Source organism: Loxodonta africana, chromosome 2 (assembly GCF_030014295.1).
Source record: "Loxodonta africana isolate mLoxAfr1 chromosome 2, mLoxAfr1.hap2, whole genome shotgun sequence".
Classification (NCBI taxonomy): Eukaryota; Metazoa; Chordata; class Mammalia; order Proboscidea; family Elephantidae; genus Loxodonta; species Loxodonta africana.
The window spans coordinates 201,376,386-201,394,372 of record NC_087343.1 but is presented as its reverse complement, the minus strand read 5'-3'; the positions used below and the strand labels follow the sequence as shown (position 1 = coordinate 201,394,372).

General features: G+C 51.6%; 1 protein-coding gene across 5 annotated transcripts in view; it reads left to right on the top strand.

The window, feature by feature from the left end:
* The window catches only part of TBC1D9B (TBC1 domain family member 9B), a 42,649-nt gene that overhangs the window by 12,179 nt on the left and 12,483 nt on the right, over positions 1-17,987 (top strand). For 4 of the 5 annotated variants that reach the window (XM_010593261.3, XM_010593254.3, XM_064279272.1 and 1 more), the window contains exons 4-12: positions 761-989; positions 1,944-2,202; positions 3,750-3,957; positions 7,029-7,241; positions 11,211-11,381; positions 11,864-12,014; positions 12,520-12,734; positions 15,017-15,134; positions 16,501-16,786. In XM_010593261.3, coding sequence (XP_010591563.1) covers positions 761-989; positions 1,944-2,202; positions 3,750-3,957; positions 7,029-7,241; positions 11,211-11,381; positions 11,864-12,014; positions 12,520-12,734; positions 15,017-15,134; positions 16,501-16,786 — 1,850 coding nt within the window. The remainder of the gene's footprint in view (positions 1-760; positions 990-1,943; positions 2,203-3,749; positions 3,958-7,028; positions 7,242-11,210; positions 11,382-11,863; positions 12,015-12,519; positions 12,735-15,016; positions 15,135-16,500; positions 16,787-17,987) is intronic. The other variant, XM_003404705.4, reaches the window with a different exon arrangement.

Here is a 17,987-nt window from a genome sequence, read left to right as displayed (position 1 = left end):
GGTAAAATATCTATAACAAAACTTTTGCCATTTTAACAATATTTAAGTGTACAGTTCAGTGACATTAATTGTATTTACCATGTTATGCAGCTACCACAACTATCCTGAAAATGGACACTCAGTGCGGCTTAAGTAATAACTGCCAATTTCCCCCTCCCACCTGCCCCTGGGAACCACTAATAAACATTGATCTCTATGCATTTGCCTATTCTAGATGTTTCATACAAGTGGAATCATACACTATTTGTCCTTTTGTGACTGACTTATTTCACTCAGCATAGTATTTTTGAGGTTCATCTATGTCATGGTATGTATCAAGACTTCATTGCCATTGTGTGACCATTTAATGTTTTTTATTTATTTATTATTTTTTTTAATTTCCTCTGGACATCTTTCAAAAACATGACAAAGTACCCAGCCTACTGGGCTGGCCCCTCTGTGAGACAGATGCTTGCCCTGTCGTAACGAACAGATCTCAGTTCAGAGAGTTGAGGAAACTTGCCCAGTCACACAGGCAGAGGACAGCTGTTCATCTGTCCGTGTGTCTAGACCACAGACCAGCCTAAGTATAGCTGCCTTGTCACCCAGAGTGGCCAATTTCACGCCCACCTGTTCTCGTTCCCCTGAGACGGCAGCCCAAGAGTCCTGGGTTCCCATCTGGTGTCCCAGTCTTCCCTGACTCCCCCGACCAGCCATCTCTGCCGCATGGCACGTCTCAGGGAACATGCCCAGGCAAGCCAATCCCTCTCGTCCCCTCCAGGGTATCATTGCCGAGGAAAACAAGAACTTGCAGCCCCAGGGAGATGAAAACCCTGGGAAGTTCAAGGAGGCTGAGCTGAAGATGCGGAAGCAGTTTGGGATGCCCGAGGGGGAAAAACTGGTCAACTACTACTCCTGCAGCTACTGGAAGGGCCGTGTGCCCCGGCAGGGCTGGCTCTACCTCACCGTCAACCACCTGTGCTTCTACTCCTTCCTGCTGGGGAAGGAAGGTGAGCACACACCAGGTGCTCACAGGGTAGGGAGAGCAGTGGGCACCATTCTGGAATCGTGGTGAAGGCTCCCGTTCTGTCTCCCTGGTCCCCACACAGCCACCAGAGGGTCTCCTCTCAGCAGCCCACAGCTGGAACAGCCAAACTTGAGCTTGGCACTCCTGGCTCCTGGGGCTCTTAGTGTGTCTGTAGCCCACTAGGATGATGCTTTACATATAACTGTCTTTAAAGGGCTTCCTCTTTTTCCTTTAAGTCGATGCGTTCGAGGGCATATGTTTTCCTCTGTGATTCCAGGTGACCCTCTGCCTTGTCCCTGTGCCGTTGCAGTCCCCTTCTGCAAGTCCCTCCCTTTGGGAAACCCTGGCCTCAGGATGCAGACAAGCCTCTCCCCCCACCAGCCTGTCTGCTCCCTTCTGCCACTGTCACCCCCCAGAAAAGTACCCAGGGCTTTGGCTGTTGCAAGTAGTTGCCATTTCCCAAGCCTGGCAAGCCCCCCTTCCACCTCGGCACACAGCCTCCTTCTGCCTGCTCTTGCCCTCCTCACCTGGCAGCATGCCTCACACCTGTCAAGATCTGGATGCCGGTCCCCTCCTGCGTCTGGGGGAGCTTCCCCTGGTCCTCACCAGGCAGCAGTGTCGTCTCTGTCCTGGTCACACCTTCTTGGGACTTCTAAGCTTCTCTGGGCCAGGGTCTTCCCTAGTTCACCTCTCTGCCTGCACTCATTTCACTCTTCGTCCTCTCACTGGGCACGTGCTTACAGAGTATATTCCCCGGCTGGGTTCTGGGTGGGACTGGAATGCTGTGGAGACCTGGTGGGCAGCCCCTCCTTGCAGAGCATGTGCCCAGTGGAACCAGCAGAGCCCTCTGGCAGGTCCAGGTGTGGGTGGAAGTCAGAGCCCCCTAGCAAAGCTCCCTGCCTGTGGTAACCAGCAGTGTGTCTGCCTGCATGTCCAGTGAGCCTCGTGGTGCAGTGGGTGGATGTCACGCGGCTGGAGAAGAATGCCACCCTGCTTTTTCCCGAGAGCATCCGTGTGGACACCCGGGACCAGGAACTCTTCTTCTCCATGTTCCTCAACATCAGCGAGACCTTCAAACTCATGGAGCAGCTGGCCAACCTGGCCATGCGGCAACTCCTGGACAGCGAGGGTTTCCTGGAGGACAAGGCCTTGCCCAGGCCTATCCGGCCGCGCAGGAACATCTCGGCTCTGAAGCGGTGCGTTGCCCCCTGGAGCAGGAGGGCCTCCAGTATGCATGGGTGGGTTCACCCAGGCAAGATTCATTGCTCCTGCATGGTGCCCGGCCTACAACCAAATATGGAGACTCAGGGACGGTTCTAACCTCCTCACCCCTCACAGGCTCACCACTGAGGAAAAGGGTCATCACAGTATTGGATGCGGAGGGCACCAGGGAAATTGGCAGTGGTGCATCATAAAATAGCCACTAATGTGAAGGAAGCACTTTACACTTCCTGTCTTGCAACCCTATCATGAGTAGGTGCTTTTACCAAGGTTTCAGGTGAGGAAGCTGAGGCACAGAGAGGTTAAGTAACTTGCCTGAGGTCACTCAGCTACTGAGTGGTAGAGCCAGGATGTGAACCAGGAAGCTGGCCCCAGACCCTGTCTTCCCACCACCTGGGTCAAGGTACCCTCAGGTGCTCTGAGACCCTCAGAAGGCTACACATGGAACACTCCAGTGAATCTGGGCTCAGTACACACAACCTCCATCCCATTATGAGTGACCACTATACATGGGATCCTCTTGGCCAGAGGGCCCCTCACAATTGGGGGCCAGGCTTCCTGGGTCTCCTTTCACACCAGACTGGGGAGATGGACTATGTATGTGGTTGAGTTCACCGCTGGCCTGACTGGGGATAGCCAACCCCTTGGAGCACTTCTGCTTGGGCATGCAGGTTGTAGTGTTACAGCAAACCTGCAGGGCCGGCCTAGAGCTCAGGGCTCAGTGATGCGCTGGGATCCCACAGGCAGTGTGTGGCGCCAAACGCTGGGAGCCCTCATCCCAGGCTACTTCTCCCGGGTCATAGCTGGAGATGTAGTCTAGGCCCTAGACTCTGGGGTGCACCTTTGGACTGCAATGGTGTCCATGGGAGAGAAGGTGTGGCTCTTAGGACCTTCTGGAAAGAAATGAGCAGGGCTGGGTCATTTCAACAGTCCTTGGCACCAATCAGTGAGGTACACTGGGCACGCCTGCAGCAGCCCACGGCAAGCGACAGGCCCCGTGGGGAGAGTGGAGAGAGTTTATATGGACTGAGTCACCCAAGGGGCAAGGACCAAGGTTCTGGGCTACAGCCTCACAGCCACCGCATATTTCAGTTTAAACTTGGAAGCTCTTGTCTAGGGTTTCTAGATAGGGTTGGGCTTTCCCCAATTTAAAGAAGCAGCCTTGGGGCCAGAGTCTAGCCTAGATGTCCTCGGTCTGAGTGGGGCTGGGTGCAGGGTCCTCTGATCACTGCCCGGGGTGACCCCTGAGTCTTCTGTCAAAGGAGTTGGGTCCCAGGGCCATGTTATAACCACTTCTCAGCTTGTCTTATGAATAGCCTACATTTGACTTGCTCACTTAAGGGTACATTTTTATTGAACTTTGATATCCCTGGTCAGGTGTTCCTCATGAGAGGACCCCCCCCGAGACCCCAAATTCCACCCTTCTCTGTAAAGATGAGGAAACTAAGGCCCAGTGAGGTCCTGGGCCTCCCACATGTGAGTGTTGACCCTGACTCTTGCCCCTTTTCTTTCATCCTCCCAGGGACCTGGATGCCCGTGCCAAGAATGAGTGCTACCGGGCCACCTTCCGGCTGCCCAGGGATGAGCGCCTAGATGGCCACACAAGCTGCACCCTGTGGACGCCCTTCAACAAGCTGCACATCCCCGGCCAGATGTACATCTCCAACAACTACATCTGCTTCGCCAGCAAGGAGGAGGACGCGTGCCACCTCATCATACCCCTGAGGGAGGTGAGAGCTTTCTGCTCAGGGGCAGAGGCCACAGGGATGTGGGGCATGGGCACGGACGGCCCATGAACCGGCCTCCCAGAACTACCTGACTCACGGGGGGGCCATCAGTGGGAGTGCCCAGCGGTGGCTCCCGGGATCCTTGGGGAGTGTAGGGCAGTGTAGAAGGGCCTAGCTGGTTGAGTCAACCTCTCCCCAAGCACCTGCCCTGTGCCAGGCCCCAGGCTCAAGGCTGGAAGTGGGGTGCACTGGTACCCTTCAGGAATTGCTTCGCCTAGTTGGGGAGACAGAGTACAAGGGCCTTAGGGCACACTGAGGGTGCCAGGAGAGCACACACTGCAACAGAAAGGGAAGGACGAAGCTTCCTCCTCATCTGTGCAGTATCTGTCAGCCCTGCCTTCCCCCATCCCACACTGGGGTTTGGCAAAGCCCCACTCCATAGGTACGCTGGAGGACCCTATCCTGCCGTGACCTCTGGAAGGACAGCCCCTCATGTCCCTGCCCCCACACACATGTATAGCTACGGCTCAGGCCCCAGCCGTGCCATCAGTTGGCACATCTCCCAAGTCCAAGTACTCTTGAGTTTGTGGGGCTCCCCGGTGACCCTGGGGCATGGAAGGCAATTGGCTCAGTGGCTTTGTTGAAGGAGTCTGGGCAACAGTGGAGAGGACCCTGCCCACATGGAGGCACTGACACTCTGGATCAGGCGCATCTCAGCAAGGCAAGGCCGGTGCTTAATGCCATGAGCAAAGCAAGGGTTTTCACTGTCGGCCATTGCTGAAATCTCCGTGTTGTGGTTTTATTAAAATCCTGGAGCAGTGAGACCTCCCTGGCACTTGTGCAGAGCCCTTAAGCTGCAGTGCAACTGTGAGTAGGTATGGGAGAGTTGGCTGCCTCAATTTCCCTGAGGGCAGTCAACAGCAAAGGACTCAAAAAACCAGTTTTTTTGATGGCAGAGAAGCTCTGCTGAGCTGGGGCAGCAGGACTGCCTTGCACGAGTCTGGGCCCAGCATCTTGGGGCACAGATGTGCAGAGAGTTGAGGTGACGTCCTGGCCCAGCACTGACTGTCCTAAACTGTCCTACTCCTTGTGGTCCCAGCCAGGGGGCCTTGGTGCCTCCCTTGCTCACAGGTGCCTGTTCAGGTGTGTTGGGGGAGAGCCGGCTCCACCTGTAAGACGCCCTTCTCTGTGCAGGCACCTCAGGAGTGTCCTAACCGCACCCTGACCCCTCTGACCTGTTCTCCTACGGCCACCCAAGTAATTTAAAGTGGAAGTCAGATCATGTTGGTGCCTGCTTAGGATCCTCCAGCATCTTCTCCTGCAAATTAGAGTAATCCCCCTCTTCCCACTGTGACCTGGAAACCTTCAGTGACCCAGGGCCTCTCTCCCCATCTTTCTCACTCTGGCCCAGCCTCTTCGGCCTCTTCTTCTCCATAGAGTCACTGTTACTGCCACCTCAGCTGGTTTCTGTGTCCTCTGCCTGGGCACTCTGCCCTAGCCTCGCCCACCACCATGCACCGCTGTGAGGTCTCAGCCCAGTTGTTATCTCCTTAGAGCTGCCGTCAGCCGAACGGAGCCCCTTTACCTCCCCAGCTCCCCCTGTGGACAGCACTCATCACCTCCTCACATAGGTCTGCAGTCTGTTCCCCCACTGGACGGTGGTCTCTGCAGAGGTGCCCACAGAAATGTCAGTCCTGACCCTCTGCACCTCAGAGGGGCACCTTGGAGCTCACATGCACATGCTAGTAAAGAGTGCTCACTTGGAGCAAGGGCTGGGGAAAGCCTTCAAGCTCAGGGGCTGCTCATGATGTTCTAAAATAGGGAACAACTGGGAGGCTTTTGGAAGCCAGTAACTGCCAGCAGCTGGGCTCAGCCCTTTACATGTTACATTAAAACCAGTTGCTGTCAAATCCACTTCGACTCACAGCGGCCTGGTGTTTGTCAGAGTAGGACTGTGCTTCGTGGTATTTTCATTGGTTGACTTTTTAGAAGTAGATCACCAGGCTTTCTTCCAAGGTGCCTCTGGGTGGACTAGAACCTCCAGTCTTTAGGTTAGCAGCCATGTATGTTAACCATTTATAAGGGAACTCCATACTGTACGTTGGAATCCTTATAACAGCCCTGCAGGGTGGATGTGCTCACCCCACTGACAGGTGAGAGAGTGAGTCTTAAGGAGGTCAAGCAGCTTGCTCAGGGTCAGGCAAAAAGTGGCAGAGCCAGGGTAGGAATACAGTTTGGCCTGGAAAACAAGGCCCTCCCGTTCACCACTGTGTTCAGGGAGGACAGCCTGAGGACCACAAATGTCTCCTCATGTTCCTAAAAATGCCCAGCCTTCTCCTGGACAGAAGAACTCAATAATTTGTGCAGATACTCCACACTAAGGGAGGTGGAGCACAGCTCCCCACTCCCTAAGTGTGGGCTACGCGCACACAGTGACTTTCTTCCAAAGAGGACAGTGCGGCAAGGGGGAAAGAGTAACTTCACAGTGGAAAAACCTGACCAACACTAGCCCAGCCAGGCGATGAGGGTCTGCACCGTCAGCGATAAGTCATGTTAACAATATGTACCTTAATACATGCGGTTGTCCTCCCAAAAGCCCATGCCCCAGTCTCATCGTGAGAATAACATCAGACAAATAGGTTCTACAAAATGCCTGCCCTGTATTCCTCAAAACTGCCGAAGTCATCCAAAACAAGGAAAGTCTGAGAAACTGTCACACCCAAGAGGAGCTTAAGGAGACATGACGACTAAATGTAACGTGGGATCCTAGTTGGGATCCTGAGACAGAAAAAGGACATTAGAGAAAAACTAAGGAAATCTGAATAATGCATGGACTTTAGTTAATAATAGTGTATCAGTTTTGGCTCATTAATTGCAACAAATGTCTAATACTAATGTAAGATGTTGATAATGAGGTGTTTGTGTGTGTGTGTGTGTGTGAACTCTGCTGTCTGCTCTAAGAAATTTTTAGTTTCTAAAAGTGGAAAGTAAATCTTTCGCATAATACCATAAAAAAGAGCCCAAATTTTATCCCCAAGATGTAAATAACCAAGGGAGATCTTTTTCCTTCTCAGGTGACCATTGTTGAAAAAGCTGACAGTTCCAGTGTCCTGCCCAGCCCTCTGTCCATTAGCACCAAGAGTAAAATGACCTTCCTGTTTGCCAACCTGAAAGACCGAGATTTCCTGGTTCAGAGGATCTCGGACTTCCTCCAGAAAACGCCCTCCAAGCAGCCAGGCAGCAGCATCGGGGAAAGGAAAGCCAGCATAGTGGACGCAGCCCCCGAGGTGAGAGGAGGCCACCAGGAGAAGCAGGGCTGGGAGAAGAGCCAGGGGCAGCCCTGGGCATCCCCTGGAGTCTGACCCCATGGTATGTGATGGGGTCCCCTGGCTGGAGGAGCCCCTGCTCTGTGCTCCTTGGCTGGAGAGCCTAATTTAGGGCCAGAAACCTGTCATTGAGGTCACAGGCCTCCCCTGCACCCTGTCCATACCCCCCCAATCCTCCTCCCACTTGGGGTCCTGTCTCCTCCTAAGCATCACCCTCATGTCCCATTTCACATGAGAAACTTCTGGCCACCCTCATCTCCATCCTTCCCGAACTTCTGCTGCACCAGGGCAAGAGCCACCCTGTTTAGGCCTCAGACAGCACTCTGTTTTTCATGGTTGCTAATCTCACAAGGATGGACCAGTCCCTGGAGAAGGACATCATGCTTGGTAAAGTAGAGGGTCAGTGAAAAAGAGGAAGACCCTCAACAAAATGGATTGACACAGTGGCTGCAACAATGGCTTCAAACATAGCAACGATTGAGGATGGCGCAGGACTGGGTGCTGTTTCGTTCTCTTGTGCTTGGGGTCGCCACAAGTCGGAACTGACTCACCGGCACCTAACAACAACAACAGTGTTGTGTCTGAAGCCGTAAGATCTCCCAAATCCAAAGAACCCCTGATGGGCCAGAGGCTATTGACCAGCAGTTTGCAGGCCAGAGGGGGCCTGCCAGTAGGTTTGGTTTGGTTTGGCTTGACTTGTTCAGCTTGGGTTTGTTGTCTACCTGTCATTTCACTTGTCAGTCATACAATATGGAGTGCTTACAAATAAAGGCCCCTCTTTTTTATTTTGTTGTTGAGGATATACACAACAAAACATATACCAATTCAATCATTTCTTTGTGTACAATTCAGTGACTTTGATTACATTCTTCCAGTTGTGCAGCTGTTCTCATCCTCCTTCTCTGGGTTGTTCCTCCCCCATTAACATAAACTCACTGCTCTGGAAGGTTCCTATCTGATCTTTTGAGTTGGTATTGTCAATTTGATCCCGTATCCCAAAACCAAACCCATCGCTGTCGAGTTGATTCATAGCGACCCTGTAGGACAGAGTAGAACTACCCCATAGGGTTTCCATGTAGCGCCTGGTGGATTCAAACTGCCAGTCTTTTGGTTAGTAGCCGTAGCTCTTACCCACTACACCACCAGGGTTTCCTTGATCCCGTATAGATCTTAAAAGACCATAATGCTCAAGCAGACATTTTTCACTTTAGTTAAGCTAAATTATTGTTGGTTTTTAAGAAGATTTCAGGGAATATTTTTGGTTTAAGGTTTAAAGATTACCTCAGGGTAATAATTTCAGGGGTTCATCAGCCTCCATGGCTCCAGAAAGTCAGGAGTCCATGAGAATTTGAAATTCTGTTCTACATTTTTGCCCTTTTGACCAGGATTCTTCTGTAGAGCCTTTGATCAAAATCTTCAGTAATGGTAGTCAGGCACATCCAGTTCTTCTGGTCTCATGGCAAAGGAGGCAGTTGTTCCTAGAGGCAAGGACCTCTTAAAAGACTTAACAGCAGTACCATTATTGTACCAACAAAATTAACAATAATTCCTTAGTATCATCAAACACTTGTATTCGCGTTTCCCCACTTTTTAGAGTTTGCTTGTTTGAACTGAGATACATATAGGCCATGCATGCATTATGATTGGTTCATGTGTCCCTCATTAGCTGCTGTCAAGTTAGCCCCCACCTTATGGTGACCCCAGGCACAATGGAATTGGACCATCGTGATCTGTAGGGCTTTCTTTGGCTGATTTTTCAGAAGCAGATCACCAGGCCTTTCCTCGTAGCCTGTCTCTTAAATTCCTTTTAATCTTACAGGTTTCTGCTCCATTTCTCTCTTGCAGTATTTTATTGAAGGAATCGGGTCATTTTTACAGGAGAGTTTCTCGTAGTCTGATTTTTGCTGATTGCATATTCTGTATGCATTTAATACCTTCCTTTGTCTCCTGTTCCTTGTGAGTTGGTAGTTGAGTGTTGATCAGATGAGGTTCAGCTGGGGTCTTTTGGTCAGATCTGTTCCTTAGGGTAGAGGCGCTGTGTGTACAGCACCTGGCCATCTCCTCTTCATGTGTTACCATCAGTCATTGATGATCTAGTCATTCATTCAGGACTGCAAAATGGCGGCACTCTGATTCTGTCCTCCTGTTCATGAGCTGGAATACCTCTAGAAAGATAACCCTCCCCTTCTCAACTACTGGTTACCCTGAGGCACAGTTTATACAGGAGGGGCAGAGTAAATATTTTATTCTGTTCTTGTATTCACCAGTGTCAAAATAATGAGTTGGTTTTCTAGTGTCCTCCAAATGTAACCTATTAGTTTTTTATTTTATTTTAGTGTAATTATGAACTTACAGATTTAAACAGCCAGGTGTGTTTCATGCCATTAAAATTGTTATCCTTAAGGATGTTTAAATTGTCCCATCTTGAACCAGGGGAAGCTTACTCAGATCAGCTCCTGAGTCCTTTTGACACAACACTAGTGGTCTTTGATAGCTTCCTTGCTTCCTGTTATGGCAAGGTGGGTGTGTTAGTGTTCAGTCTGAATTTGTGAAACACTAATACATTAAGAGAGTTCATGTAAAAACCCACATATCTAGTCCCCTGGAGAGATCAGCAGTGCTGGCATTCCAGGGCCCGTGTTCCCACTGGGCGGCAGCCAGTTGGAGCTGAGAGGTAGCCTCTGCTCTCCAGCTCTCTAGAGCGTGCCTGGTCTCGCCCATGGAGACCTTTAAATTTCTGAGCTCTGTAGTAGATGCTCAGTAAATTATTAAGTAGATTAGTACTATGTGGGGAGAGGATGGGTGGAGTCCATGTGTATTGGAGACATTAAGGAAAGGCTCTTAAAAATCTGGAAACAGATAGTGGTGATGGTTGCACTGCGTAGTGAATGTAATTAATGTCACTGAATTGTACATGTAAAAATGGTTGAAATGGAGAATGTTTTGTTATATATATTTCATCATAGTAAATTTCTTTTTTATGGAAAATGGTTCCTTCGGAGAGATGGGATTTGATCTGGAATTTCAAGAAAGGGTGAGGCAGAACTGGGTGAAAGGGTACATAAGCAGGGTTGTTGAGCTGCCTCTGCCCTTAGGAGGCTCAACACAAGTTATAGGGCCTGACTATCAGAGTGAACATGGCCCTGTGGCGCATCCAGCACTCTCCATGCTCAGGGTCCATCCCTTTGCATGGCCTTTCCCAGGGGCTCTGTGCCTGGGCTTGTGGGGGCCCCAGGACCTCCAGGGTCCCACTCCTCTCCTGCTGTGTGCTCTCTCCCAACAGTCCCAACAGGCATGGCTTGATGCCCACACCTGAACTGGGCACTGCAGCGGGCAGAGGGGGTGCTTAGACAGGCTGGGTCTGGGTAGGGGCCATGCCTTGTGCCCAAGGGCTCAGCATTGCTGCTTCCTGGAGCCAGTGGGAAATCAGGACAGTGGGCACAGGGCAGGTACCAACAGTAGCTGCCCAAGGCAGAGGTTCAGCAGGAGGAAGGGGCCTCAAGGAGCAGGGAGCAAGGGATGGGAAGCAGGTGGAGTCAGGCTGCCCACGCTGACAGCCTCACCCTGCAGGGGGCGCCCGGTCTCAGGGAGAGGTCAGGAGCAGCTTCAGGAGGGAGGGGTCTTCTTTCCTTTGCCTGGAGAAGTCCTGTACAGTGTGCCCCTGAGCCCATTTTGTACAAGACCCTGACTCACCGTTGTAGATAGGCTGGGTTACAGGGAAGGCAAGTGTAGGTGTACAGCTGGCCAGAGAGGAGATGTGGGCCACCCTCCTGCCTGCCAGACCAGGTTCTCTCTTGGACACACACACCCCGCCAGAACCCTTGCTTGCCAGGTGACTTGGTCCACCTCTGTGGTTTGACGTGCACGTAGAAGGACCTGCGTCGGGGCCCTCAGTTGTTGGGTGCTAGCCTTCCCTGTTTTATTTTCTAGTCTCCCTCAGCTCCTCAGGAGGTTTTAGAGCAGCCCACCTGCCCATCCTCCACCCCCAGTGGCTGCCAGAGCTGTACACAGGAGGCGCCAACTGCATCCCAGGGCCTGCTCAAGCTCTTCCAGAGGAACTCGTCCACAGAAGTCCTGGGGGCCAAAGGGGTAAGCGCTAAGGTTGGTGTTTCGGACGAGGGCACTGATGGGAACAGCGATGAGTCAGGGCAAGACTGGTTCAGCCTGGGGGCTGTGTCTTACAGCTGGTACAGCCTCTGCCAGGCCCCCTCGAGGCTCACTATGGGCACTACCCTTCTGGGACTGTAAGATGGAGCTCTGAGCAGTCAGTGTCGGCCAATAGCCCAACTTTCTCAGTGGATGAGTGGGTAATCCTCACCGTGTGGCTCTGGAGCTCTGAAAGGGGAAAGCCCACAGCGTCTTCTTTTCTGATGATTTAGGAGGGTATGTGGCCAGGTCAGCCTGGGCCTAGCCTGCATATTTCCAGTAGTGACTATGAAATCTGAGGTTGCTGGTCAGCCCTTGTAGATGATTTATGTGGGAGTCTTCCAGCACTGCTGGGAGGTAGTGGGGGCGGGGCTTTGTTGTCAGGGCCTGTTGAGGTGGCCGCACCTCGCCCACAAGCCTCACCTCCTTTCCCACAGGCCAAGGAGAAGATGAAAGAGGAGTCATGGAACATTCACTTCTTTGAGTACGGGCGCGGCATGTGCATGTACCGCACCGCCAAGACCCGCGAGCTGGTCCTGAAGGGCATCCCCGAGGGCCTGCGAGGGGAGCTGTGGCTCCTCTTCTCTGGTGAGCAGGGTGCACTCCCAGCCTCGCACAGTGAGCACAGCCGACACACTCCCCTCCTGCATTAGCTTATTTGATCTTGGGCCATCTCCTTGGGTGGCCAGGTGGGAGCTGCTGCCTTCTATTCCAGAGGGGAAATCAGAGCTCCAAGCAGTGGGGCAGCCTAACCCAGGCTCCAGCCAGGAGGGGTCCTGGGAAGCAGATGTCAAGGGATTGCCTTCCACCCACAGCAGGCCGAGTAGGCTCCCTTGAGCTTCCTTCCTTCGGGACAGACGCTGGCAACATTTGTACTCTGGGCTGCTCGAAGGCTTCAGGGAGAGGGCTAGTTAGCCACGGGAACGTCCTGGGTGGATGCACCTTCCTGGGTGCATGAGGGAAGCTCTGCCCACACCTTCTAATGAACCCCAAAGGTGCGCCTCCTCTACGGTGCACTGACGTCTCCAGCCTGCCCTGCCGTGGCCCCCAGAGTACCAGAGGAGTAGAGAGACAGCTGCCAGTGTCTCCACAGGGGCCTGGAATGACTTGGTCACTCACCCCGGCTACTATGCCAAGCTGGTGGAGAAGTCCATGGGGAAGTACAGCCTGGCCACTGAGGAGATCGAGCGAGACCTGCACCGTTCCATGCCGGAGCACCCTGCCTTCCAGAACGAGCTTGGGATCGCAGCGCTTCGGCGGGTGCTGACCGCCTATGCCTTCCGGAACCCCACTATTGGCTACTGCCAGGTAAGGGGCGTGGCAAGGCCTGGAAGCAGCATGTCCCCATCAGGGCTCCCAGGAGCAGGTCCCCACGGCCTAGGCCTGCAACCATGCTACCAGGGAATCCCAACGATGTTATAGTACGTGCTGCAACATGGATGAACCTTGAAAACATTATGCTGAGTGAAATGTTGGTCCCAAAAGGGTATATCGTGTATGATCCTACTTATTTGAAATATCTAGAATAGGTAAATGCATAGAAATCAAGCTTATTCATGTTTACTAGCTAGGGACAGGGGAAAAGGGGATTCATTGCTTAGAGGGTACTGAGTTTCTGTTAAGGGTGATGGGAAAATTTGGAAACAGTGCGATGGTTGCACAACATGAGGAATGTAAGTAATGTCACTGAGTTGTACGTGTAAAATAATGTTGAAATGACAAATGACGTATGTTTTGTTACGTATATGTTCACCACAATTTTTTTAAAAAAACCTTAATACAATACCCACTATGTATCAAGCACATCTCCTGCCCTTCTTGTCCTTATGTCCAGTAAAGCTAAAAAACCGAACTCATTGCCATCAAGTCGATTCCGACTCATAGCAACCCTATAAGGACAGAGTAGAACTCCCCTACCGGGTTTCCAAGGAGCAGCTGGTGGATTTGAACTGCCAGCCTTTGGTTAGCAGCCGAGCTTTTAACCACTGCACCACCAGGGTGCCTTATGTCTAGTAGGGAAACATTTAAATAAAAATTATGATGCAGGGGAGAAAAAAAAAAAAACATTATTATGGGGCGAGGGAATAGGGACTTATGCCTTAATGGGTACCGAGTTTCTGTTTGAGGTGATGAAAAATGTTGGAGGTAGTGGTAATGGTTATATACCATTATGTAGTTAACGCCGTTGAAATGTACGCTTAAAATGGTTATAATGGCATGTTTTAATTTTCTTTAAATGACGTAGGGAACCAGAAAGGAAAACGTGTGTGTGTGTATCTGTATAAAAAAAAAAAATTTTTTTTTTTTTGTATATGTATGTATAAATTGCTTATCTCATCCCTGTGCTGTATACTGCGTTTTACTTCATGTGCTTTTCTAGTCTGCGTCCTGGCAGCATTTGATTTTAAATCTCGTGAGCATTCCTGGCCATGTCATATGGCTTCTTCTTGCCCTCACCTGCACCTGGGTCTCAGGGAAACAGGCCAACTCCCTAAAAATCATTTCTGAATGACCGGTTTCCCATTCACAGAAAGCCAGTGTGCTGAAAATCAGTTAGTCAACCGATTGGAGCTTTTTCCTTTAAATCTGTCTGTCAGAGGCTCCATGAGTTAGAGACCTCCCTGTGTCCATGGTGTGGGGACCTGGCCGGTTAGCACAGTCACACATCAGCTTGGCTCCACTCCTCACCCAGGTACCAGATGTGGCTCCACAGCAGTGTTCTGTGCTAGCGTCTTGCCTTCTCTGGTTTCTCAGGGCCTCTGGTCCCATTTGAGTGCGGACTCTGACTGCTGTTGTCAAATTGATTTCCTGCAAATTGCCTTTTGGCACATTTCCCTGGAGCTGGACTTGGACAGTTTCTTGATGCTGCATCCCTGGGTGCTCCTGAAGGGGCAGACTTGCTTGTAGAAGGAAGCTGGAAAGACAGTTTGACTTGATAGCCAATCGTGTGAACCTTACTGTCTTAGTTACCTAGTGCTGCTGTAACAAAAACACTACAAACAGGCAGCTTTAAAGACCAGAAATTTATGTTCTAACAGCTATGGAGATTGGGAGTCTAAATTTAAGGCATCAGCTCTAGGGGAAGGTTCTTCTCTGTCTCCTTCAGTTTCTGGTAGCTCTCTGCAATCCTTGGGGCTCCTGGGCTTGCGATTGTACCTGCCTCCATCTTCACGTGACGTCTCCCTCTGTGTGTGTCTCTCTATGTCTGTTCTTCCCTTATAAAACACTGCTGAGATGGGATTAGGCTTAGGACCCACCCTACTCTGGTAGGAAACCCTGGTGGCATAGTGGTTAAGTTCTATGGCTGCTAACCAAAAGATTGGCAGTTCAAATCCACCAGGCACTCCTTCGACACTCTGTGGGACAGTTCTACTCTGTCCTGTAGGGTCGCTATGAGTTGGAATTGACCCCACAGCAACGGGTTTCATTTTTTCGTTGTTGTTTTTATGCCCTCATTAACATAAAAAAAGAAAAGCCCTATTTCCAAACAGGATCATATTTACAGGTACGGGGGTTAGGAATTCCACATATCCTTTTGGTATCACAGTTCAGTCTGTAACACCTGCCTCTCCCTGTCCATGTGCCTGCAGGCCATGAACATCGTGACGTCTGTGCTCCTGCTCTACGGTAGTGAGGAGGAGGCTTTCTGGCTGCTGGTGGCCCTCTGCGAGCGGATGCTGCCCGACTACTACAACACCAGGGTAGTGGGTGAGTGTCCTGAGGGCTGGCCAGGGCAAGAAGGAGGCATGTCCCCCGCACCCTCCACCCAGCCCTGAGTTGAGGCTCCAGCTGGCGATGGCTCTCCATGGGCCAGTGGCCTCCTCTGGCGGGGCACTGTGCTGAGCACTCTCTGCGTGAGCTCCCACAGCTCTCACCATCATCCTGCAGTCCCATCTGCAGATCAGGAAACTGAGACAATCACACACTGAAATTAGAGGGACAAAGACAGCCCCCAAATACTCCACACTGCGGCCCACACTTTGTGTGGATCCCTACCAGTGACTGGCAGTGATGGAAGATAGTACATATTCAGGTTTTTTTTAAATCTGTTTTGGGCCTAAATTCCCATCTGACTTTTTAAAAGGTTTTTTGGTATAGGGAATTTTAAACATACACAAGTAGAGAGCATAGTAAACCCCCTTGTACCTACTACCCAGCTTCAATAATTATGAACTCAGCCCATGAGATCTGGGTTATTCAGTGGAAATTGGCTTACACATACATGTAATCACTTGTGTAATTAAGTCTGTTATTTTAAGATGTTCTTCCCCTAACTTTCTTAGTTTCCTAGGACTGTCATAACAAAATAGTACGAAGTGAGTGGCTTTAAAGAACAGAAATTTACTTTCTCAGAGTTCTGGTGGCTAGAAGTCCAGTTTCGAGGTATCAGCAGGGCCATGCTGTCTGTCTTTCAACTCTAGGGGAAGATCTTCCATTATCTCTATCGGTTTCTGATAGCTCTGAGCGTTTCTTGGCTTGGAGGTGATCCCCACATGGCTATCTTTCCCCTGTGTGACTCCCTCTCTTCTCTCCAGAAGGGAATATGACCCACCCTACTCCAGTATGACCTCATGTTAACCTGACTTATAACATCTGTAATGAAAAACCCTATTTCCCCAGTAAAGGTCAAGTTCACAGGTATAGGGGCTAGGATTTCAACACACCTTTTAAGGGCAAACAGTTCAATCCATAGTACCTGCTGTTTAGTTTTTGGAGTTATCATTCCTGTAGTCCTTTAAGGTCTCATCCTGTTTCCCGAGAGTTATGACAGGACACACAGAAATCACCATGGCAATTGTTTACTTAGGCTCTTTTAGGGAGAATTTCCCCAAAAGAAAAACCAAGTGTAATAGAAGAAGTAGTTCTTTGCACACAATGATATGAATTTATAGAAAGAATACTTACGGGATTTGTTTGTTTTTCTTGTCATCTTTCTCACCTTCCCTGCTCCCTTCAGCCATTCACCATATGTGAGGCTGGACAGCTTGCTGTCCCTCAGGCCCTGGGGTTCCACATATGCCTGCTTGTGGCCTGGGTGTGGGAGCCCATTCACACTCCTCCATCCTCTCTGCAGGTGCCTTGGTGGACCAAGGCATCTTCGAGGAGCTTACGAGAGACTTCTTGCCGCAGCTTTCAGAGAAGATGCAAGACCTGGGGGTGATCTCCAGCATCTCACTCTCTTGGTTCCTGACCCTCTTCCTCAGCGTCATGCCCTTCGAGAGCGCCGTGGTCGTTGTTGACTGCTTCTTCTACGAGGGCATCAAGGTGGTTCTGCAAGTGGCCTTGGCCATCCTGGATGCCAACACGGAGCAGCTGCTGGGCTGCATGGATGAGGGCGAGGCCATGACGGTCCTGGGCAGGTGACCACCGCCTGCTCCACCTCCCTCCTGCCAGGGAGCGGCCACACACTGTCCCGCAGTGACTGTGGTCACCATGTGCCAGGCTGCTCCCAGGGCAGGAGAGAACCTCCACCCTGGGGAGAACAATAAATGCTGGGGAAACTACAGCAAGGCAGTGGCAAGTACATGGCGAGTGGGGCCACCACATAGCCATGTTCTCAGGGACACTTTGGAGGGCGTGGCCGGGAGCTGAGGTCCAAACAAGGTGACTTCTGTTGGTGATCAAGAGACGGCTGGGATGGCAGGCCTACAGCCAAGGGAGGCGGAGTGCCCTTGGGTCAGGAAAGCAGCCTGCTTTGTGCTTCCCTGGCTCAACAGCAGTGTCCCCCCTTCCACCCCGAAGGAGTGGCTCCATGGCCTTCTCCAACATTGAACACGTTGACACCCAGCCAGCCTCACTTACAGCTTAGGCCTCTGCGTCTCGTCCTCCCTGCATCCCATGTCCCATCCCTCATGGCTTCTTGCCATCCCCACTGCCCAGTGCAGCCACCACACCCTCACCTGGACCCCGGCTTCCTTCACCACGTTTACCCTGCCTCCGGGTGTACACCTGCCAGGTCTCTCTCTAACCAGGATCTGACCCTGGCCTTCCCCAGCCTGGCCTCCTCCAGCCCCTCCCGGCCTCATTCGGCCCCATGCTCTGCGGCTGCACAGTCCTGCCTGTCCCTGCACGTGTTTGCCGCCATGGAGCCAGCCCAGGCATCTGTTGGACTGGGGCTCTGTGGTGCTGTGGGGTTGACACATCCCTGCTCAAGGCTCAGGTAGCACTTTGTCCACACTCATGTTAGACCACTCAGCCCATGACCAGCATCTATGGCTGGTCACTACTAGACAGATTGGGCCCTCCTCAGGAGCCAGGCAGCTGGGAGTGAAGCTGGGCTAGTTGGTATGGCAACTGGTTACTGTTGGAGGCTATGACTCACAGGTACTGCCATAGTAGGTCCCTCCTACTATGTGCCTTTTTGCTCCTGTGGGCCTGGTTCTTCCTGGCTGGGGTGGGCAGTGGCTCAGCAGGGCAAGAAGGAGAAGGCTCCCCCAGGCCCCAGGGGACCCTTGTGGCTTGATTTGCAGCCCTGCAGCAGCCAGCGGCTCTGCCCAGTGCCCTGTGTCTGACCCCAGGTCAGCCTCTGCCCTTCCAGATGGGACAAGACTTTATCCTGGT